At 38.3% G+C, this 25876-nt stretch overlaps 1 protein-coding gene across 1 annotated transcript in view; it reads left to right on the top strand.

Moving 5' to 3' along the window:
* LOC134370765 (uncharacterized) overlaps positions 1-25876 on the top strand; it is a 126123-nt gene that overhangs the window by 25558 nt on the left and 74689 nt on the right. Inside the window, exons 5-6 of the mRNA XM_063087748.1 lie at positions 17545-17606; positions 18065-18089. Of these exons, the coding sequence (XP_062943818.1) occupies positions 17545-17606; positions 18065-18089 (87 nt within the window). The remainder of the gene's footprint in view (positions 1-17544; positions 17607-18064; positions 18090-25876) is intronic.

The following is a 25876-nucleotide window of genomic DNA, read 5'->3' as shown; positions in this document are numbered from 1 at the left end:
GATTATTTTTTAAATTAATACAAAGGGAAAAATGAGAAATCAAAATAATGTGTAAAGAGCAAGAAAGTACGGACTTTATAAATCATATTTGGAAAAGATCCAAATAAAATTTATACATTTGAATAACATAATAAAGTTAATATATGATGCACAGGAAAACATTAAAGAAAGTTGATGAAAGGATTACTTAAATGAAAGACTGTGCTGCCAAAATGCATTACTGCATGACAATTAAATAAAAAGTACAAATATAGACATATGATAAATAGAATGAGAAGGAATAAAACTCATCTATTTTGATTACAAGAATTAGATAATTTATAAATTATGAAAGATAAAAAACCAATAAAATGATTTCTAAATAACTAAAACAAAAAATCGCAGACATAAGATGTAATTCAGCATTGCATTCTATCACAAAAGTGATAAATAAAGGGAAACACTCAAACAAACATTTAAACTGCATAAAATCAAAAAGGAGAAAAAGCATAAAACTTTACAGAAGCAAGAAAACAAAGAAAAACAAAATTATCATTGCTGGTAAAAATTTTTATCCAAACTAGGCTCAAATACTTAACTAGCCTTACTTAATAAAATTAAAAATAAAAATAAGCAAGGGAAGATTTGATTACCAATTGGAACTTCTAAAGAGGACATTTTAAGTAGAAAGAAAAGTTTTTTGTGTGTGAAGGACAAAACTGAAAATTAAAGAGTAAGACATTTGTGGGCATTTGGAATGTCAAATCATGGTGAACTTTGAATTAACGGACCTATAAATCCTTGGCATCTTAAGTGACAAAGTGGTTAGATATAACAAAAATGTGGTTTTATACAATTTAATTAATCAGATAGCATCCTGCTCTACTTGAATAATTTATATGATGTCAGAAGAATCCATTATTTCGACAAACATTTTCATTACCATCTTTTTATAATTGAAAGTACATCCACAGTATATTTTGCAAATTATTTATTATCCTTTTATCAGAACTCATAAGCAACAAAGAACTGACAGCAGCGTAGACATCGACCAGTAGAAGCTGGAGACACAGGAAGGCTGGGTCATGTGTCCCTAGCATGGCTGAGGAGGACGAGAAGATGCAGTCCACCCAGTGCTTGACCACAAAGACACCAGCAGCAGCGGGATGGCCTGGGTGGCCCTTTTTTCTGGGGAGGCTCCGGGGAGAGGCTGGTGCTGTGAAGGTGCTGGGGTCCCTTCTGATGTGTGGACAAGAGAATCACCATTATGTACTTGAGAGCAGCATGATTCCTACGAAACAGACATCCCCGGATGTTGTCACTGTGAATCTCCTACCCCTGATGATGGAGCTCATTGGGGGAAAGTGAGGTGACCAGTGTCCACTAATATGCTAGATCCTGGTCTGCATCACACTGGGAGAAGCCACAGTGTAGACAATCAGGATATTGCAGAAAGACAAACTGAGGAACCATCACAAAAGAAAACATGGATTATGTATTTAGTGTATTTATGTTTAAACTTCACCAAACAGGAGGTGCTGGGGCTGATGGTGATGGCCTAGAACATGCTCAGCAGGCAGGTGGTGCAGATGGAGAGGTCCCTCATCACCCTGTTTGTGTACAAAAGCACCTTACATTTGAGGTTATTCCAAAAATTCGGTGAGTCACACAGGTCTAGGGACACCAGAAACTCTACTGGAAGGACCATCACTACGTGGATGAGGACAAGTGACGGTCTGTGGGCCTGTGAGTGTGAAGGAGTGTGAAGGAGTGTGAAGATGTGAGGGAGAAGGAGGAAGATATTGACCAAGATTCCAATGCCAGCTTGGAAACCACATGCTTACTAAAGCAACACAAGCGCAAAATGTGCGTTCTCATGGCAAGGAGGAAATATATAACTGGATTTGTCTAAAAACAAAACAGAGTGGGTCTGACAACAAAAATGATCTTTCTTCAGTAGTCAAAATTGTCCATTATCATCTTTATTTCACCCAATTATTCTCGACTGACCTGAGTAACTGTTACATATTCTTAAAAATTCAAATCAGCATTGTTTTATATGCCAAATAATTTTTATAAATACAAACACACATCTTCCACAATCATCCCTGGATATGGTTCCTGTTACGTGTATGCTTAGACTACCTGGGCTTTCCTCGCTGGAAAGCTTTTCTTCACTGTTCTGCTTTTATCTAGTTTGGTATTCAGAATCCAGAAAGGTGATGAGATACCAAAGCTACTCAGTGGTGTTTGTACAGCTGAAGTGAAGTAAATTTCATCCTAATGAGAAAAAAGTCACTAAGCCAAACAATTGAGAAATATTTTTAAGTCTATTTCACCTTTTCAGTGGTTTTGTTATTTTAATTTATATCCTATAACATGTGCTTTGAAAACATGATAGAATCCTATTAGCAGTTTTAAGAAATGTCAGTTTCCAGCCAAAATGAGAAAGGACTCCATTCACATTAAGCTGTTTCTAATAAACGTACTCATGTGAAAATACAATAGACTAGTCTTAGTTTTCTATTGTCTTTGAAACAAATTACCACAAATGTATGCAAACACAATCACACAGATGTTTGTCATTATCTTAAGTTCTAGAGGTTAGAAGACCAAAATGGGTCGCACTGGGCTAAAATCATGGCGTCTATAGGGCTGTGTTTCTATTTGGAGTTGCCAGATATAATACAGGATACCCAGTTAACATGAATTTCAGATAAAAATTTTATTATACATATGCCCCAATTAATCAAGGCAAATACTGAAGGCAAGTATGCAAATATTGTATCCTTATACAAAAAAGTTACTTCTTTATCTCAAATTTAAATTTAATTATTATATTGCTTAGGGTTCTCCAGGGAAGGAGAACCAGTAGAACTGACGTGTAGATATATAGATATATGAATATAGAGAGATTTATCATGAGAAATTGGCTTGTGAAGTTATGGAGGCTGAGAAGTCCCATGACGTACCATCTGCATGCTGGAGCCCAGGAATGCTGATGGTATAGTTCTGCTCCAAACCCAAAAGACGGAGAACCAAAAGCACAAATGTCTGAGTGCAGGAGAATATGCCTGTTCCAGATCAAACAGAGTGAATTCACCCTTTCTCTTCCTTTTTGTTCTATCCATGCCCTTAATGGACTGGATAATGCCCACCTGCCTTGGTGAGGGTAACTTCTTTCCTCAGCCTACTGATTCAGATGTTCATCTGTTCTGGAAATACCCTCACACATACACCCAGAAATAATGTTTTACCAGCCACCTGGGCATTTCTTATTCCAGTCAAGTTGATACATGAAATTAGGTATCACAGAAAGACTATATTTTTACTTGCTGAATATTCAGTTATTAGAAATGGTCCTCAGTTTGTCTTTCTGTGTTTTCGCAGGCTCTCTATGAGATTTTTCTTATCAGTTATGTCTGAGAATAAAGCCTAATTGTACTACTGTACAAATCAACAGACTTGAATCTTCCTCAGTTTTTGTTTTTACATTATGGTGGGGTAAATTTCAGCCTGGACTCATAAGATCCTTTTTTTTCCTGTAAAAAAATATATTATGTATTTAAAATAAGATAACATATATAGAAAATAGAGAGTATAAAATGTAAATACAAGGAGTTATGGAAAAATAAAATATACACAAATATGTATACGTATATAATATTTCTCTTCCTTCAACTTGCCTCTACATAAAATATTTCTAATATCATTTTTTCTAGAGAGAGCAGGAAAATCACACTGACATGGCACACTTTGTCTCCATACCTCTCTACAGCCCAGTGCTGGGGACACCTGAGTACTGATGCAGCCTCCTTCCCCCCAGCACCAGGTGATTCAGCTCAGTGGAGTTAGGAGTATTTCTGGAAGCCAATTCTATATAGAATGGCTTTCAATAACTTAAATATTTATATGGGCCACTAAATTTACTCTTAGATAACACATCCCAATTTCTGTTGTGTGAAATCAAGTCATATTTTGCAGGGATGGCTTGCCATTTTAAAAATGTTTCTGAATGTTCCTGAATTTTTAAATGGTAATTTGAGAGTTCTTTCAGTATATAATGTTACCCAGACTACATTTTAAAATCAAAATTTCCCAAAATAATTTTTCAATAGTACAAGTAGGGTTTATTCTTAGACTTAGATGATAAAAAAAATCTCAGAGAGAGCTTGCGAAAACACAGATGCTGGGATGTCAACACTTGTTACTTACTTAGTAGGTCTGGGATGGGAAATTGCATTTCTAACAAGCTCCCAGGTAATGCTGCCATATCAATGTTAAATGAAATAATAATTTTGTCTTCCTGGTCAAGTTAATGAATGAGGATATGTCTGCTAATGGTGTTTGAAGAAGATTCTCATGGGTATCAGGGGTGTGAATTACCTGTACTTGGAGTGGAGCTCCCTCCCCTCATTACTGCAGGCAGAGAGGGGGAGAGGAAGAACAGTCTTGGAGGAGTCACTCTGGACACAGGGATACAACCTGAGAGACTGGATGAGGCACATGGCAATGAACAACTGGACAGAGAATTGTGAGTACTTTACCCTCCCGAATGGACTGATCAGTTCATGGAGTAATGGTCTTGGTTCTGATGGCTCTAAAAGGAGAGCAACTGAGAAGTTTAGCTCTCTCACTCAGCCATTCTGGCCATGTGATACCCTCCAATGCTGTGCAGAGCCACCACCACCAAGGCCGTCACACATGTGTTCCCTGGACTTTGGACTTCCCAACCTCTGAAACTATAACAATACTCTTTGTTTTCTTACACATTACAAGTTCAGGCGTTCTATTAAAAGCAAGAGAAAGGGACTAACACACCTGTTGTCCCTCCAAAGCCCATGTCCATCCTCCCCCACAGGCCTCTCAAAGATCCTGTCCTCAGCCTGAAGCCTCCCTAGTGGTCAGAGATCTGACATGATCTGATGAGGGATTGTTGCATCTATGTTCATAAGCAAATTTGTCATATTATTTTCAAATCTGATGCTATCCTTGTTGGATTGAGTGTCACGATTTTCTTAGGATAAGAAAATGAGTATGGGCTCCATGTCCTCTATTTCATGTCTTAAAAAGGTTTCTTTCATGTTTGCTGGAATTCTCCTTCTGTCTTGGATTTTGATTCATAAAATATGTTTGCTAATTAAATATATGTAAATGAACTGATTAAATATATAATTAAATACACACACAAGGGTACTTCAAAATTTTATGAAAAAATAAAATTAAAAAATAATACGTCTTCCTATGAACTTTTTGAAGATCTTGTGTGTGTTTGTGTGTGTATACATATATATAAAAAACCAGAATAACTGAAACTGTAATTTGTAAGAAAAGAACATTTCTTTCTTACAATGTTGGAGGCTAGGAAGTCCACACTGAGGGATTTCTTCTTGGTGGAAACTCTAGAGGGTCTCATGGCGCCCAGGGTATCACATGGTGAGAACAGCAAGAGTGCTTATTAATATACTCTCATGCTCTCCTTATAAAGCCACCAGTCCATACCCATAATAACCCATTCAACCATTAACCCATTACTCCATGAATGCATTAATCCATTTCTGAGAGCATAGTTGTCATGATCCAATCATCTCTTAAAGGTCTCACCTTTCAACACTGCCACACTGGGGTCAATCTTCCACATGAGCTTTGGAGGGGACAAACGTTCGACCTGCATCAATCTATCTATCTATGTCTATGTATCTAAAATTATTTTGTTGTATACAGAGCCCCAGACACTAAGGATACTATGTATGGCAGAGTTACACAGTCCCCAGAAGTGATGAGAGAAGACATCAGAAAGAAAGTGGTGGTTGACCACCTGTGCAGAGATGCCAGGAGGAGAAGGTGCAAATGCACTCCCAGTGTCCTTTGATGGGCCCTAATAAAATCTTCTTATCTGATGACTGAGGAAGGTGAAGGAGAGAGGAATCCAGGCCATGGTAGAGATGGCCCCAGAGCTCTGATTGTAGATTGACTTCTTTTTGCAATTGAGATACCTATTTTCCAAATGTCTCTTAATCTCTGTTTTCTTGGCCAAATTCCTTCATGCAAATTTGTTCCTGCCATGTGACTGTCCATTCCTCATTGTCTGCCTGGATATCAGGTTTAGACAATGACTCCATGAGGGTGGAGGATGAAATAGGGAGCAAGGGTGTCAGTCAGAGCCCAGTGCTCCTGTAGCTCCTGGGGCTCAGGTGCAGAAATGTCACACTCCAGTGAGGATACTGCTTGTCCAAGTATGTGAGAGTCAGTAGAGGATTTTTGTATGTGATCTGGCCCAAAACCCTGTGAGATCCTGTGTCCTCAGCCCCTCTGGCACTGCCCAGCTCTCCTGGAAGGGTGTCCTGATTATAGCAGATGGACCTCTCTGATTTCACTATTCAGGACAGTAGAATGAGTAGGTTCCCTCTGTGGTGTTTGTGGCTCAGACATTTCTTTCAGGTCAAGAATGGCCTCCAGACAGCTAGTTACAGGGTGCATTGTACAATGCTTATGTCACTGGATATTTCATGATTACCTGGCATTTATTTGAGTTTGCTTCTGCCAGTTGCCTTCAGTCATTACCAGACTGTTACCGTCTTGAACCAAGTTTACGGCTTAATGTTTTCAGAGTCCCCAGGTGGATTAAAACTTGAAATAATTCCACATGGATTATTCTTACACGTTGACTTTTTCAGTGGTGGTGGTTGTCATTGAGAGGGTCTCCTGTTAGGTTTCCCCAGCCCTCACTGTACAGGCCTTGGCGTTTGATTTCTGTCTTTTCCATGAGAATATAATGCTGTCATGGAAAAAGTGTTTTCTCCCCTTTCTTGTTTCTCTTATTTGTAATTTGCCCTTGAATGTCCTCCTGGCAATAATGATCTGTATTTAAATAAATAATATATTTGAGATATTTTTAGTCTAGTTTTATAATTTTTCTCAATATGAGGATTGATATAAAAAGAACATTACTATATGTGGACATCCCCCCCTTTTCAGAAGTTCCCCCTCAATCTTGACCTATGGAATCTCATGACCTGTTATCCCACCCTCATTGGACCCTGATCAATTTTACTTGCTGAGAGATCCATGGATTTCAAGGATGTTGGGTTTATAATGTCTTGGTTCAAAACATCTGGTACTTGGTACTTAATACCGTCCCCACCAAAAAACCAGAGAGGGAAAAGTGTTCAAAGTGATGGGGTTAAACTGGAGGATGTGATCGCATGGTGGGTCTGACAGCCATGCCTAATGGGGATGGCTGTCCTTGTTAACCCACTCAGTAACCTGGAGGCATATTTTTGCTGCTGGGGACATAGCTGTTTTGTTTGCATAGGGAGACCAATAATAAACATAGTATTTTTATTCAACCCATAAAGATAGTCTGACAAGACAGCATTAAGCCCTCTGGTTTTAGTAGCACAAGTGAGAGCACAAGCCAAAACCTGAGCTGATGTTGACCTTAAACGTAAACAGGAGAGTAATGTATCAGACCAGGAAGAAGGGGAAAATATGATATTTTGAGATTAAGCAATCTGAGGAAATCATGACTGATGAAGTGAGAAGAGAAGTCACTCCCTGAACTGAACTTGGTCAGAGCCACCACCACGGCTGACCACACCAGGCCAGGAGAAAAGAAGGGAGGTCTGCGTTCATTCCTCTGTGGGTCCTGAGCACTGTGTAAGCCGTAGAACTGCTGTGCCATGTACAACAGTAATAATCAGCCTCATCTTCAGGCTGCGGCCCAGAGATGTGCAGAACACCTGCATTTGTTGAGGTATCTTTGGATCCAGAGAAGCGGCTGGGGACTCCAGAGCCCTCCTGCTTGTCTGAGTCTGACTTGAAACTCAGGATATGCCTAGGAGGGCTCCCTGGCTTCTGCTGGAACCAGCCTAATCAGGACTCACCAACACCGATGTCACTGCTCAGGGTGCAGATGAGTCTGGCAGATGCTCCCAGAGATGCAGAGAGGGAGGGCAGCTGAGTCAGCACAGGCTGCGCGAGGGAACCTGCAGACACAGACACTCATGGGTGATGGGGTAGGCAACGGGGCAAAGCTTTTTAGGGGTCTGTGCCAGTGAGGATGACACCCACTCAGGAGCTGTCCCAGGTCTATGAGGCCTGTCCCTACCAGTGCTGTGAGAGAGGAGCACAAGGAGGAGAGGCCTCCAGGCCATGGTGGATTCAGTCTCTTGAGGCCCCAGAGCAGGGCTGGGTGGCCCAGGCCTTTCTTATCTTCTCCCGTGGCCTGAAAGAGGAGGGGCTGTGCACACAAATGTGTTTCCCCTACTGATGACCTCTGCTCCACTCTGAGCCCAGCTGAAGGCTGAGCTTTAGGCAAAGAGGGCTGCTGGTGAGATTCAAGAGTTGGCCCCATGGGAAGTATCAGGGAGGACACCGCTCCTGGGCCCTTCCACCCTTATGGAAAGAACTCAGCGAGGAAATAATTCCAGTCACTTGGAGAGATGGAGAGTCAGTAAGTTTATTACGCTAGTGGGACAGGAACACTAGCGGGACCCAGGTGGACTCATGTCCTGAGATCCTGGGACCCTGGCTGCAGGGAGAGCTGTGGTTATATACTTTTCTCGAGCAGGCAAGCAAACCTTTTATTGGCCCTTTCTGTATCTAAGCAAAGTTACACAAGCAGGGGCGCTTCATAAAACAGTTCAGGGGCTTCACTAGGCCAGGTTACAGAGCCAGGAAATGTGTGGTTAAATAGGTGCTGTTCCTTTCAATCTCTAAACATATCTTTGAAAAGCAGTTTCTGCGAATTTAGGTGGCTCAATCAAGCAGCAGAGCCACAGAAACCCAAGAAGCAGACTACTGTTTAAGCAACCCTTAGGGGTCCTTTTCAAACAAGCACATTCCAGCTGCAAAATTAAAACAAATGTGGGGGTAAAACATTTACATTTTGGGATCCACTTCACCACAGACCTGTGAACAGGAGACTCTGCCCAGCCCAGAGAGACACAGCTGCTGAGTCTCCACCAGCAAACGCAGGTGCCAACACCCCAGCCCTGGAGAGGTTGGGGGATTACAGGGCAGTGACATCCACTGTGCAGATGCTGGGAAAGAACCACAGTGCCACCTGCTGCTCACTAATCAAACTTCATTCTTTGGGTGGAAAACATTTGAAAGGAACAGGCCTGATGTCTGGTCACCATTAGTCCACAAACATCTATAGCCCATACACCCTAGTGCCTCCGTGTAATATTAGTAACCAGTCTTTTCCAATAAGGGATTCCTGATGTACTAATTGGAAGAGTTGTGGAAATTATGACCAGTGCACATTGAGACTGAAATTGCAGAGGGCTGTGGGAGCAAAGACCTGAGCAGCATCTTCCACTGTGGCCAGGGAAAGAGGCGACTGTGATGTGGGTCGCAATGGAGAGTGGGGTCCTGCTGTAGGACAAATGAAGGACCAGGCATTTCTAGAGGAGAAGCACAGTTCTTGTAAGAGGTAGCACAGTGTGCAAATACTCAGGATCAGTACATAGCACATAGTGTTGAAGGGATGGCCAAACTTACCAGGTGACCATCTCCAGTAATCTAATGGCATTGGAGTGCCTGGAGAAGTAAGTATATTTGGATCCAGATGGCAAAGAATCTTTTTGGTCATAATACAGAAATTCAAATATATTTATCATGGACTTAGTAAGGTGTAATTGACATCAATCAGCTGCACATATTTAACATGCACAATTTAATATTTTTTGATAGTAAAATAAATCTGTGATCACAATCAAGAAAATGAATCCATCCATCATGTATATACATGTATAAACTCACAAGTTTATACATGCCCCTTTTACATCATTCCCACCCTTGTTATCCCCTCCCAATTTCTCGGATCTGTCTTCTGTTAAAGACCAGATTGCACTTTTTGCAATTATATAGAAATATATACTTTTGCTGTCTACACTAGTCCACGGGAAACATAAAGTTATCATTTGATGACCCGAAAGATCGATTCCTTTATAGTATGTGGTAGTCACTTACAAAATGAGGGACATAGATTAGAAGGGGTAAGCCCCTGTCCTATGAGGTGAAAACAGAAAATATTAAAATTTTTATCTATCTTATTTTATATAATTATTCTACTATTTTAAATATATGGCTTATACAACATGTGGATTTCTCGTGGGTTTTTACTTATTTGTATTAAAAACTTTTGAAATACATTTTTCCCATAAGCACAAATATCCACATGTGTAAAATATCTGACATATGTATTTTCCGGGAGACAACAGCATCTCACAATATATTGCAAATTTCTTTATTTAGAACATTCCTCCCCCCCAATATACCATATGTTAACAATAAATTGTAGAGAATGATTATTTTTAATGCATAACAATTTATTCCATGTTATGCAAATTTCTGAAACGATATACTCCACTGCAGTGAACAGTACCGGCGTATGGCCAGAATTGCTGTGTTTATAGAGCGTAAGCTAATAGGGTAGAATTATTTACCTGAGCTCAGGTCTCTTGGCTTCAATCACCATGCCACCTCCTTAGCATGTACCTAACTCTGTAAAAATAATCTGTTTGCCTTTTCCATTTAATCAAGAAGTTAATTAAAAGGGTTTTAAATGAAATCAGCATGAGGCTAGATATTACTGTTTGCTTACACATTAATTCAGTTTCTAAAATTTCACAGTGCCTAGAAAATACAACCTCTTTGGTTTTGGCTTTCATGAAGTTAGTGAGACTTTTAGGTCTAAAATCTTACCATTTTAAATAATTTTCTCTTGTATTACAAAATAATGTGTATCTCATGTTTATTGGTGAATAATGTTGTCCATCTGTCATTATGCCTAATTAGTCAAACTTTCTAATAATGTTACTTAACATTCTTTATGTTCATTTACGTGTCGTAGACCAAAACATTTTATTTCTGTAATGGTTTTAATATCACCTAATATGATTATGTGTCAACGTGTCACTGTCTGTGAATTGGTGTGTCATACTCTTTAAACTATTAGCTATTTAATCTATATGTGTAAATGAATTATAACAGTGACTACTACATTGCATGGACTAAATAAGTACTTACCTCTCTGATTCATCAAATTCCCATTTGTTCTTCTGTTCTATCTAAATATTGATGAAAAAGAGGAGGTATTCTCAGTATACTATCTGGATAAAATACAAACTCAAATGGCATGCTTCACTAATTTCCATTAGATTGAATAACTCACGTGACTCACTCAATGAATATGAGTGTAAAGCAAAGAATTTATAGTTATATTCTCCATCCTACAACAGAAGAAACTTTTGCTCATTCATTGAGGACACCAAACCTCATTCTTCTACATTAAACTTCCTGAATCGTCAATGTTAACTGCCTAGAAAATCTAAAAACATGGAATACCACAAATTCCAAATAAATAACAAGATAGGCACAAATTATCAAAGTATACCCAAGAAAAAATAGAATCTGTGAATACACATATAGCAAGTAAAATGATTCATTTAATTAAAAATCTTTCCACAAAGAGAAGCCTAGAGCACATACCTTAACTGGTAAATTCTACTAACTTTAAGGAACAATTAATACCAATTCTTCACAAGCCTTTCTGGAAAACAGAAGAACACTACTGGGAACACTTTCTAATTCATTGTATAACAGCAGTATTACCCTGATCCTAAAGCCAGACAAAACCAATACAAGAAAAGAAGATTATGCATGAATATCCCTGGTAAATACACGCACAAAATCCTACAAAAAATTAGCAAACTGAATCCAGTAACATATAAAAATGATTGTACACCACGGCCAAATGGGATTATTTCATAAATGCAACACCGACTTAACGTCCAAAAATTAATCGGTGCAATACACAAAATAATAAAATAAAGAAAAGAGAAGATCCTTTCAATAGATACAGAAGAACATGTGACAAATTTAACACTAATTCACGACTAAGCTCTCTGGAAACTGGGAATACAAGGAAACTTCCTAGATCTTCTAAAGGGAATCAAAGAAAAACCTATAGCTAACACATAATGGTAAAATACTGGGTGTTTTATCTAGACATTTGGGAACAAGGCAAGAATATCTACTCTACCACTCTATTCACCATGAAACTGAAGGTATCTTCCAGAGAAATTACACAAGAAAATTAAATAAAATCCTCCATATTGGAAAGAAGACGTGGAATTGTATTTTATCGCAGATGACATAAACTTGAATATAATAGTTTTTAAGAAATTCACTGAAACCCACTAACGTTAATAAATGAGTTCAGCAAGGTCACAAGATATAAGATCGATACACAAAATTTAATTGTACTTTTATATACTAGCACTGAACAATCTTAAAATTAAATTAAGAAAACAATTCCATAAATAACAATATAAAAAAATATTGGGAAGTAAATTTAACAAGCCAAGTGCAAGTCTTGTACGCTGAAAAATAATTTTTCAGAAACATTGTTAAAAGAAATTAAAGAAGAACTAAATAAATAGAAAGACATTCAATGTTCCAAGATAATAAATTTAATATTGTTATTCCTTCACAATACTCCACGATATGTTGATGCTCCACAAATTGGTCTAAAAATTAAATGAAGTCCCATCAAATTCCATTCAATACACAATATTTCAGGTAGGGTGAGTTGTGATAGATTATGTTATTTTAAGGATTGGTCTATTTTGTCTAGGTTGTTAAATCCATGGGTGTGAAGTTTTCCATGGTCTTCCTTTATCATCCTTTATAGGTCTATAAGGTCTGTAATAACATCAGCTCTTTCATTCCTGATATTGGTCATTTGTTCCTTCCTTGTCAGTCTTGTTAGCAGTTTGGCACTTTTACTAATCTTTTCAGAAAACCAATTATTTGTTTCATGGATTTTTTCTATTCTTTTCCTATTTTCAATTTTATTGATTTATGCAAGTGTATGCAATAGTCCATCCTTACGTTTCCCTTTTGTTTATTTTGTGCTTCATTTTCTAGTTTCCACTTCCTTACTGAGACTGTTGATTTGAAAAGTTCTTCTTTGTTAATGTGTACCTTTATGTCAATCTCAGCACTGCTGTAGCTGTGTCCTACAAAGTTTTAAGTGTACACTTACGCAGCACTGACAGTGGAACAGTCATTTTTTTTTTCCCCGAGGGTTATACCTGTATTTTGTCATTTATTCTTTATATACTGTGGTATGTGAAGTGGTAGCAGAAAATATTTTTTTCTGCTTCATTCCCACTGTTTCCAAAATGAGAAGTCTGAACAGCTCTTCATTATTGTCTTTTGAGTGCTGCTCCTCTAATCTGATGGATACATTTCTCTTAACATATTTCCTACTTCCTACTTGATATTCTGTTTCAATTTGGCATTCAGATATGTGAATCTGTTTTCTCATTTGTTGCATTTTTGATGCATTTAGAATAGATACATATTAGTGTATAAAATACTACAATTCAAATGTATATTTATGGTCTTGTATGTATTTTTATATATGCATATATCCATATATATTTATATATATTTGTTCAAGCTGGAGTCCGTTAACACTCTCTGTTTACAACAGTATAGAATCACCTGTCCTTTCTGCACCTACCCAGTCACTCCCTCAGGTGGATAATAACTGGAGAAAATATGGGACCATTGATATTAGTACAGTTTTTATGAATCATTCATGATCTATCTGATTTATTTGTGGTAGAAGTTTTGAAGGATCAGCAGAGATCAGCATCTATAATGTGGTATTTCATACCATTAAAGGTACCTATTCTCTTTAAACATGACAGATCTCTCATCTTCATCCTAAATTTTTACTCATTCCACTTGTTGGGGGGCTAGTCACTACTTTCCTTCCAGTAGCTTGTTTTCATGAGCAGATCATATGAATATATTGGATTGGATGTTGATTTATGAGCCAGAATACCCATTAAATTTAACATTATGAAGATGCTTTGAAATTCTACAGAAAAATATTAATTATATGTTTTTTCCCAAAATTTTCACCCCCCCCACACAAGAATGAACTAATTAAAATATAGTGACTACAGTATTTACTCATATACATGCACAATAACAGGGAAATTTCTCAGTGAATTTAGAGATTGAGAGGCAACTAAGTAGAGAGTAATATACATTTATATGATAAAAATATAGTTTAATAGTTATATCTTTAGAAAAATAGGACTTTAATAACTGAATATCTGTTAATGCTGCCTTTTATCTAATCTAGGGCAAAGTTTAATTATTGGTTCTAGAGATATTTGGTGATTCAGGAATGGTAGAAATGGGTGGGGATGTTATTATTTTATGTTATTTTATGTATTTATGTATTTATTTATTTATTTTGCTGGCCAGCACAGGGATTGAACCTGAACCTTGGTGTTATTACCACCATGCTCTCTAACCAACTGAGCAAACCAGCCAGCTCAGGGATATTGTTTTTAAATCAGTGATGGAATCTTTGTCCTAAACATGTCAGCTTTGTTCCTTTGAATTTGATATTCACTACTGACTTTATTTGTTGGTATGACATTTCCTCTAATATAATTTGTTTTCAAAAACAGGGAGTAACAATGTGTGGGTTTTGGAATCACTTTTTCAAATAAAACATTTATTCTTAAATGACATGATTGTACATGTGAAAACCATTTATTCTTAAATGACATGATTGTACATGTGACAGTTGGCCTCACAGAGCAGACTGTGCTCTCACTCTGAAAGTTCTGTGATGCCCTGTCGCCGTGGTGATGTGATTATGTAGGTGTAGCCCTCGGAACTGATTGCCACTGTCTGTGTTGAGTTGCTCAAAGCTCATAGCAGGTAGAACATTTCTTGCTTTTTGTCTTCATCATGGGGAACCTGTGTTCCTGCATTAGAGGTATGTTAGATATTAGCCTCACAAATGCTGTCCTTTCACATGGACTAGTTAATATGTCTAAAAATATTTAAAATATTTTTCTCTGTATTTTGTCATATACAGTTATAAATGTGTTCTGTAGTTCAGTTTTATTTTTCAATTTATATACGTAGTAGTTATCAAGCAGTTTGCCTTTAAACTTTATTTACATATAAGAAATATATCATTTTCTATTACATTCTGCACCCCTAAAGCTCCCCATCATTAGGTATTCCCTTGGGGAAATTAGTACAAATTACTTTTTAATGCAGTTTGACATAAGTAAAGATCTAGTACATTTATTAATTTCAGAAATTTGAATAGAATCCAAAATGGGGGAGATGGTTTTGAGGTATTTTACACAATAAAGTGTATCTATCTTTGTTATTAACATGCCTTTCCTCTCCCCATTTCCTAAAATGAGTATTTAGTTTAGGAAATTTTCGGTATGTCATTCTCATTCATATAACTCGTTTTAAAAAAATAGATCATGAGAATGTGTACTGTCTAAGTTTCAGTATATGAACCAAAACACAGTTTGGGGTTTATTCAAAATTACAAAGCCATCAATTATAGGTGATTAGTCAATCTTTCCAGAGGTAAACATAATCAAATGCAATGATTTTTTTTTCTCAGTTACCCAGTAAATAGCCACTATTTCAACACAGAAAGATAAATAGGATGAATTTGTAGAGACTAATAATCAAGAACAGAGATTTATTTCATCTGAGAAACAAGTAGATAACATATGTACATATAAAGCCAGATAAAAATTGTATACAGTGATAATTGTATAAATTTGCATGTAGAGTTGTAGCTTTAAAAAATGTGCTGTTAATGCTGTGTTCATGTATTGTGTGACTCAGTTCTCCTGACCCTTCATCCACAACTCTCCGAAACCTCAGCCACGATCATTTCCATGATGTAGCAACTAAGTTTAAAGGCATTTATATTTTTGAAAAATAATCCAACATGATATTTTTTTCACAGATTTTAGAATTCAGACTTTTAAATAGATCATGCTGCTCCACCCAGTAAACTAGTGTTCATCTCATTTGAGCAGGTATCTGTTGACCATGGCTCAGGCAACTGGATCATTCTGGTGAACAGTGCCGCCCTTTTCTGTAGAATGGCCACTGAGTGGGCCCTCAGGCAGACACAGACAGTGTTTTTGACATCTTTATCTGACTCCTTCAAAACTCGGTCTGTGTTAGGATAAACTGGTTGATTTTAGGCCAAGCAGCTATATGTCATAATAAGAACAATGGTCTGGGAATTTGGAATCCTGGGCTTGCATGAGTCTCTGAGTCTTGGTAAGCTGTGAGATCTAAGGCAGGACCTTTCACCAATAATCCAGCCTTATGAATATTTATATTTTACACTTAACGTACATTGAATCATTCAACACTTGCCACAGACATATGTCCTGGTTTATTTACTATCCCCGTTTTCTGGGTGAAGGAAAAGACATAGAGATGAATGTGTCCAAGCTCATGTGCTCCTAAGTAGAAGAACTAACATGGAATGCAGGCATGTGACCCCGATGCTGAGGCTCTGAACTACTGACCTGCACTCATCTCTCAGTTGTGGGATCACTGGTCACCATGCAAGGAATGTTCATCATCTGTATATATGCCTGAATTATCCGAGCATATGGAAATCCTTCACGCAATCCATATTATATGGTAGTGTCAGTGGTCACAAAGCCCAAGACATGTATTAGTACATTAATGTCACATATTTTGTCATAGTCATTATATGGAAAGCACATAGAAAGCCCCAATGTTTTTGGACAGTTCGCAGATTCTGAGAGTTAGGAGGCACTACTTGGGGGAACTGGTCAGTCTCTTATCAGTGCTGAGTCACTTGTTAGCGCCTGTCCTAAAGCTGATAATAGGGAGATCATTTAGTGATATTTGATGGCATTATAAATATGATCCTTAGGCTGAAATCCTGTGAGATACACACCTGGAGACAGCGACAAGTAAAGACTCAGAGAACACTCTGTTATTAGCCTGGTGTGTCACCTGCATGCAGCTCTCACGTACAGCTGGGTTAAAGAGCCTCAGTGCTCAGCAGGGGCCTGCTCCCTGCTATGCCCCTCTCACTGAGGGTTGGCCAGTCTGAAAATGGACAGCCAGCTCACACAACAAATACAAATGCATGACACAGAATCGGAAGGCTGGAAGGAAATTATGATTTATAGTGGTTATTTTTAAAAGTTAGAATTTCAGCATTTTCTACTATTTAGTAACTGATCACTTTATAACAAAGGACCAGTGAATAAATACAATTCTCTCTTGTGCCCAGTGTTAAAGCCAGTTCCCTGATTAAATTTTGCACAGATCAAAGGCAAAATCCTATCCACGAGACAATAAGTGCAGTAGCAGCAGATGTGCACCTGTGCAGGTTGAAGTAGACTTGGTAGAGGTCAGGAGAGCAGTGGCAATTCTACTGGGCTTCAACATGGGCTGAAGGAGTGACAGGACTCTGTTAATTTGCCATCACCCAGAAAGCCAGCACTGTATTCCTCAGTTGTTTCCCACTCATCTCTTTGCCTTCCTTGTTCCATTAAGCAGGATGGTCCTGCAGCTGCTTAACTCCTGCTTCCTACCACACCCATAAGTTCCAGTCCTTGGTGCACATCAAGCAAAGTTCCCTGAGTAATCAGTGAGCAGCACCACCAATAAACTGACAGTTATTCTGTGTCCTTCTCCCTTCCCCAGGAGTTCATGTTAAAAAGATATCTCCAGAGAAGGCAAATGAGGACATACTCTCCATCCCTGCGGTAAGAATCACGATTCTTTGTTTAAAGTAGAAATGTTGCTTTACTTCTGAATTGATATCAGATTTGAAAAAAACTGATCATGTGTATTGTAGGTGCTAGATAATGTTTACATGGTGGGTGGTGGAGGAGAATCTTACCAACTGATACCTCATTCAAGAAAGCACGCAGCATTGGCAGTGTCAGGTTACACATGGCACGTTAGGGGGCCTTTTCCTAGTAACAAGTTTTCCATTCTAGATGAACAATTTTGTAATTGCTGCTTAAAAATTGACTTGACTAATATACCTCCAAGGAAAGCTCCTGTGTTTTCCATAGGTGACACCTAGTATGCCTTTTGGGGCCTTTGACTTAAGAATTCTCTCCCACCTTGATTACTCAGAGTCACCAAAAGCACAAAGGCCTGAGCAAATAGCACACATTATCTAGTCTTCACAGTGTTTTCTTTTTTCTAATTGCAGGTGGCCTCAAGCCAAAAAAGAAAGGGTATGTATCTTGAATCACCCACTGGCTAAAAAAAGAGAAATGTACAAAATATGTTGAGCTGACTTGCTGGCTTTTGTCTGCAGAGGTATCAGGATCCCAGCCACCTGGTGGGAATGAGGATTGGGCTGTAGTTTAAAAAACTGGTTTTCAAGGTAGCAAACTCTGGCCATGTGTCTACAGTCTCTGGAAACTCCAGTGTCTCCTTTAGGTGGTATGGGTTTGTGCATCAGTGTGTTTATGTATAAGCCTGTTTGGTGTGATTGTAAATGTGTTTCTATGTGTGTTTCCCTAGAAAAATATCCTGGTTACCCAGCAGAAATCTCAGTGGCAACTTCCTCAATTTAAAAAAATAGACTATATACTTTACCTAAATTAACTATTCAAATCTTGTCACAGTCATGTATGGTGGGCTAGTTTACTATACCAACTTCACAGATGGAGATACTAAGCCACAAAGATCAATGTGCCAAAACTCACTACCTTCTAGATAGAAGAGCCAAGTGTACCCAGGCATGCGGTCCTGGTGTTGATGCGCAGAACTACAACCTCCCATCATCACCCAGCCAAGGGATCATTAGTCACCACGCAAGTGAGATCCAGCTTTCCAGTATATGCCTGGAATAACCCGATCCTACAGCAATTCCAAAACTCATCCATTATGTAAGAAAGATAGCCTCAGTGGTCACATAACCCAGGATAGCTACCTATGCATCTTGCTGCAGATTGTCACATAGTCGTTAGTATGAAAAGACATTTCCTACATGCTCCTGGTCAGATCACAAATGCTGACAGACAGAAGGCACCATGTAATATACAACCTGGCGGAAATATGTCACGCAGCTGGTTCTCTTCTCAACACGTACACTTCTTGGCCCAAATTCCAGTAAGAATTGGGGAGATGCTTTAGAGTGGTGGACAATGTTTTTTTACCATGAGCCCTAGTAGCTATACCTTCAAGGATAGTGACCATTAGAACACAAATTACCACTTGATTATTAGCCTGGTGTCCATCATCCTTGTTGCAACCTTCTTGTAAAGCTGGGTGGGAGAACCTCAGTGCTCACACAGAGCCTCCCTCCTTAATGGACTGACCCGATGCCAGCAGCTAGGTGCAAGCACAGGGAGCCTATAGCCTCAATGGATTTACACACGTAACATTGAAAAGTGAGCGTGGGTTTTATTATTCACAAATTTTCAATAATTGATTATCTTTACAACATAATATTAATGATGAAATAATCTTATATTTAAGGAGAATATTGTACCTCATATTAATTATAGTCTTTTAATATAAAGAGTTTTTAAAAATCAGATGCAAAATCCTGTACAGCAGATGATAGTGTAGCAGTGGTTAAAAAAATCATTTGAAAAGGCATACAATCTGAACCTATGGATGAGCTATAAAGACAATTAGGTAAAGAGCTAAAACACATCATTTGGGTCCCCTATACAATGTTTATGTTATATGCTTTGTGGAATACAATTATACAGGGGCTTGATGGAGTAAATGCAACAAAGGGTTGCATGGGTCAGCTGAATCCAAAAGACTGTGGTGAGATTAGTGAATCAGACTGCTCATTTTTAATTCAAATTTTACCTAGTTTGTCCTTTATGTGCTGTCTTCTGTTGCTACTTGGTCAATGATGCTATAGTCTTTGCTAAAAGATGGCAAAACCTTGTGATAACAAATTTAATCATGTAAGGTTTTGATAGGTTAAATTTTATAACATAATAAGGGCTTTTGTTTATACCTGATAGCCCAGTTAAGCAAGAATGTGTGGGGTCCTTTGAAGGCTGTTGGGTGTTCTAAGACTAGAGATGTAACTCTTCTCTGAGGAATATGGGGTCACCCTTAAAGCAGTGTCATGGTTGTCTCTAAGTAACATGGGAGGCTCTGAGACAGGAAAAAAAGGTCGCTACAAACAAGGATGTGGGTCTCCACTGGGAGATCTGCATCTCTTTATGAGAGCAAGCTGGAGTTCTCAGAAGGATCCAGAGTTGCTGAGAGAAATAGATAATTCACCATGCCCTCACTACTGTATAGTATAAATTATAAAATCCCAAGCTAGGTCAGTATTTCAAGTATATAAAAATGCAATCAACACTACTATTGATTAGTAAAAAGCTATTAAAATCACCACATCGTAGTCATGCACCCACAAGAATGGACACAGTATCGGGGTTAACATTACCAAGGGTTGGTGAGAATGTGAAGGAACTGGAATTGTCACATGTTCCCGTGGGAATGTACATTGTTTCAGCCACTTTGGTAAATGGTTTTCCAGCTTGTATTGTACTTATCTGTACCCATGACTTAGCCACCTCACTCCTGCCACCTGTATCCAAGATATGTGAAAGAGACAGAAATGCTTATGTCAACCTTGAGACTTACACAGAACCATTCATTGCAGCCTCATTCTGAGCAACCACTGTGGAAAATGACAGTGTATTTGAAATGTGGAAAGAGTAAATTTTGGTGCTATACGTTTACAATGTCCCATACTGACACAGCAATTCAAAATAACAAACTTTTACAACACAAAGCAACAGGGCTGAATTTCACATAGTAAACAGACAATATTCTGATGGACACAATGGATTTTATATTGTATGTTATTATTTATTTAACACTGAGAAACAAATACATCTAAAATATGGTGGTCACAGTTAGAGCAGTGGGTACTTACTGGGGGCTATTGACTGGGAAGTAAAGGAGAGGCTGCCACGGCACTTCAGACATTTTTTGTATTGCTCTGTATGTTGGAAACACATGCTCATATTTAAAAGAAGCCATATGATGTGCATTTTAAAATACATAAAGTGACCATTGACAAAAACAAGTAAAACATAAGAAATACAAAAAATAAATTGTCCTACAATGTAAATAGGATGCAGTGACTTCCTCAGATTTCTATCAGGTATTAAATAGAAATAATGCCAATCTTGTGCATGCCATTCCAGAGTATTTGTAGAGTAAACACACCCAGACTCCTGTTATCAGATCACGAGCATCTTGATATTCTACCCAGCAGTAGATGTTACAGGAAAAGGAAATGACAAAACAAACAAAATAACAAACACCTTGTGAATTTAGAAGTCAAAATCAGATTTCAAATATTAGCAATATAGAATCAGAAATTTTTTAGAAAAAAGTAAGGTGGGATTATATGATTAGATTTCCATAAGATTCATGCAGAGAGGATCACTGGGCTGTTGGGGATCACTACTGGAAGAGTCATTGGGTTAGTAGAGTAAACATTTGGTGACAGAGGGAGAGAAGGCCTGGGTGATCCTCAGAGAGAGACCTGGAAAAGAAGTCTCCAGGCTGTGGCTACAGAGGGGTCTCTCTATGAGGACATGGGACTCTGACCCCTGTCACAGCAGTGTTTATGGATTGATGTGGAATTTGTAGAGCAGAAACTGAACTTTGATGAGAAGGAATGAGCAGGGACGGTGCACACTCAGTGCTGTTGCAGCCACTGCCCATGCACAGGCAGGCTGCACAGACAGTAGCTCAGATTGATAGTCACCAAGACAGTGGGGGCTGCAGACTTAATTCATTGACTGTCATCCCTTGTGCCCAAGATGTGATGGCCAGATCCATACTGGCAGCATGCCCATTATCACAAATTGTGATTATACCCTGTGTTCCGCACCCAATTATCGCCAACCTCCCTCCCCATCTCCTTTTGCCCCACCCCACATTGTATCCCTAGGTATGTTCTCTCCCTTTGTAAGTTCAACACACCACTGTGGTCTTTTTTTCCTTCCTTCTTTCTCTTTTAGCTCCCACTTACGAGTGAGTACATGCAGCATTTATCCCTCTGTGCTTTGCTTATTTCACTCAACATAAGTTTTTCCAAGCTCATTCATGTTGTTGCAAGTGGGAGAATTTCATTGTTTCTTATGGCAGAGTAGTATTCCATGGTGTATATATACCACATTTTCCTTATCCAATCATCCATTGATGGACATTTAGGTTGGTTCCATATCTCAGCTATTGTAAACAGTGCTGCAGTGAACATGGGAATTCAGGTATCCCTTTGACATGATGACTTCCATTCCTTTGGGTATATCCCAAGAAGTGGGATTGCTGGATTGTATGGAAGATCTGTCTATAGTTGTTTGAGAAACCTCCATTACTGTTTTCCATAGTGGTTGTACCAATTTACAGTCCCACCAGCAGTGCAGGAGTGTTCCCTTCTCTCCACCCCCTCGTCAGCATTTGTTATTCTCTTTTTGATGATAGCCAGTCTAACTGGGATGAGGCAATATCTCAATGTAGTTTTAATTTGCATTTCCCTGATGACTAGTGATGTTGAGCATTTATTCATGTACCTGTTGGCCATTTGTATTTCTCCTTTGAAAAATGACTACTCAGCTCCTTTGAATATTTTTGAATTGGGTTAATTGGGATTTTTTTTTTTTAACTGTGTAATTGCTTGAGTTCCTTGTATATTCTGGATATTAATCCTGTTTTGGATGCATAGTTAGCAAAAAGTTTCTCCCACTCTGTAGGTTGTCATTTCACTCTGTTGACTGTTTCCTTTGCTGTGCAAAAGCTTTTGAGTTTCACAACATCTAAAGATACTCAGGAAGTTTTAAGAATCCTTCAAAAGCCCAGTAGAGTTGGAAGGAAAATATGGATATGGAAACTTTCCAGGAACAAAAGTAAGTCAAGAGAAGGACCTAGAAGAGTAATCAAACTGAGAGTCAAGTGCTGCCCATAGGACACTGGATTATTCTGTGATTCTCAGACCATGAGGCCCTCAGGTCAATCAGAATACACAAGAAATATACAAACTGGAGACTTCCCAGGCATTAAGGTATCTCAAATGTGAGAATCAAATTAGAAATTATGAATCACACAGGAAATAAGTCACCAGAATGGAAGTTCATAGAAATTAGATATCCCCCAATGTAGAGGATTCATAAAGCAAATGTACCTCAGAGGGCCTGGTTTTCCAAAGCCTTGCAGTTTCAAATATTGACCTTGCAAAGGACAGGAAATTTCCCCCAGGCTATTGAATCTCTGTTGCAAGATAAGAATCCTAACACAGCAAGGCTGCTGGTTCTAAGACAGACAAATTACTAATTGATATGTAAAGTTACTAAAAAGCTGCTGAAAAGGAATGTCAGCTAAATCAAGCCTTTGTTAGTGCATCACTTAATTGCCTAACAGAATGTCATCTGACTTGTTTTTACTGAATGTTACCAGCTTCTATTGTAAAACTTATAAAACTGTACTTAGCAAGACCCTACCTATGTCTCTTCCTGTGACTTCTTGGTCTGGAGAATAAATGCAGGAAAATAACCCCAATTCGTGGTTAATTTCCCAAATGGAAGGAATGCCTCTATCTTGAGGGTTCTGGGAGATTAACCCCTTTCTGGGGCTTCTCACTGCTCAAAAGAGATGGGCTTTGAGTAATCTTTGGTGGCTGCATCACCCAGGGGAAAAGGGGTGACAAATCCGTGGCAGGCAAAACAACACCCCAAAGTTCAGATGTTGGGATTATTTTTTAAATTAATACAAAGGGAAAAATGAGAAATCAAAATAATGTGTAAAGAGCAAGAAAGTACGGACTTTATAAATCATATTTGGAAAAGATCCAAATAAAATTTATACATTTGAATAACATAATAAAGTTAATATATGATGCACAGGAAAACATTAAAGAAATTTGATGAAAGGATTACTTAAATGAAAGACTGTGCTGCCAAAATGCATTACTGCATGACAATTAAATAAAAAGTACAAATATAGACATATGATAAATAGAATGAGAAGGAATAAAACTCATCTATTTTGATTACAAGAATTAGATAATTTATAAATTATGAAAGATAAAAAACCAATAAAATGATTTCTAAATAACTAAAACAAAAAATCGCAGACAGAAGATGTAATTCAGCATTGCATTCTATCACAAAAGTGATAAATAAAGGGAAATACTCAAACAGAAACAGTCAAACTGCATAAAATCAAAAAGGAGAAAAAGCATAAAACTTTACAGAAGCAAGAAAACAAAGAAAAACAAAATTATCATTGCTGGTAAAAATTTTTATCCAAACTAGGCTCAAATACTTAACTAGCCTTACTTAATAAAATTAAAAATAAAAATAAGCAAGGGAAGATTTGATTACCAATTGGAACTTCTAAAGAGGACATTTTAAGTAGAAAGAAAAGTTTTTTGTGTGTGAAGGACAAAACTGAAAATTAAAGAGTAAGACATTTGTGGGCATTTGGAATGTCAAATCATGGTGAACTTTGAATTAATGGACCTATAAATCCTTGGCATCATAAGTGACAAAGTGGTTAGATATAACAAAAATGTGGTTTTATACAATTTAATTAATCAGATAGCATCCTGCTCTACTTGAATAATTTATATGATGTCAGAAGAATCCATTATTTCGACAAACATTTTCATTACCATCTTTTTATAATTGAAAGTACATCCACAGTATATTTTGCAAATTATTTATTATCCTTTTATCAGAACTCGTAAGGAACAAAGAACTGACAACAGCGTAGACATCGACCACTAGAATCTGGAGACACAGGAAGGCTGGGTCATGTGTCCCTAGCATGGCTGAGGAGGACGAGAAGATGCAGTCCACCCAGTGCTTGACCACAAAGACACCAGCAGCAGCGGGATGGCCTGGGTGGCCCTTTTTTCTGGGGAGGCTCCGGGGAGAGGCTGGTGCTGTGAAGGTGCTGGGGTCCCTTCTGATGTGTGGACAAGAGAATCACCATTATGTACTTGAGAGCAGCATGATTCCTACGAAACAGACATCCCCGGATGTTGTCACTGTGAATCTCCTACCCCTGATGATGGAGCTCATTGGGGGAAAGTGAGGTGACCAGTGTCCACTAATATGCTAGATCCTGGTCTGCATCACACTGGGAGAAGCCACAGTGTAGACAATCAGGATATTGCAGAAAGACAAACTGAGGAACCATCACAAAAGAAAACATGGATTATGTATTTAGTGTATTTATGTTTAAACTTCACCAAACAGGAGGTGCTGGGGCTGATGGTGATGGCCTAGAACATGCTCAGCAGGCAGGTGGTGCAGATGGAGAGGTCCCTCATCACCCTGTTTGTGTACAAAAGCACCTTACATTTGAGGTTATTCCAAAAATTCGGTGAGTCACACAGGTCTAGGGACACCAGAAACTCTACTGGAAGGACCATCACTACGTGGATGAGGACAAGTGACGGTCTGTGGGCCTGTGAGTGTGAAGGAGTGTAAAGATGTGAGGGAGAAGGAGGAAGATATTGACCAAGATTCCAATGCCAGCTTGGAAACCACATGCTTACTAAAGCAACACAAGCGCAAAATGTGCGTTCTCATGGCAAGGAGGAAATATATAACTGGATTTGTCTAAAAACAAAACAGAGTGGGTCTGACAACAAAAATGATCTTTCTTCAGTAGTCAAAATTGTCCATTATCATCTTTATTTCACCCAATTATTCTCGACTGACCTGAGTAACTGTTACATATTCTTAAAAATTCAAATCAGCATTGTTTTATATGCCAAATAATTTTTATAAATACAAACACACATCTTCCACAATCATCCCTGGATATGGTTCCTGTTACGTGTACGCTTAGACTACCTGGGCTTTCCTCGCTGGAAAGCTTTTCTTCACTGTTCTGCTTTTATCTAGTTTGGTATTCAGAATCCAGAAAGGTGATGAGATACCAAAGCTACTCAGTGGTGTTTGTACAGCTGAAGTGAAGTAAATTTCATCCTAATGAGAAAAAAGTCACTAAGCCA

This window comes from Cynocephalus volans, chromosome 2 (assembly GCF_027409185.1).
Source record: "Cynocephalus volans isolate mCynVol1 chromosome 2, mCynVol1.pri, whole genome shotgun sequence".
NCBI classification, from domain to species: Eukaryota; Metazoa; Chordata; class Mammalia; order Dermoptera; family Cynocephalidae; genus Cynocephalus; species Cynocephalus volans.
The sequence above is the reverse complement of the archived record's forward strand: the minus strand, read 5'-3'. Positions and strand labels throughout refer to the sequence as shown.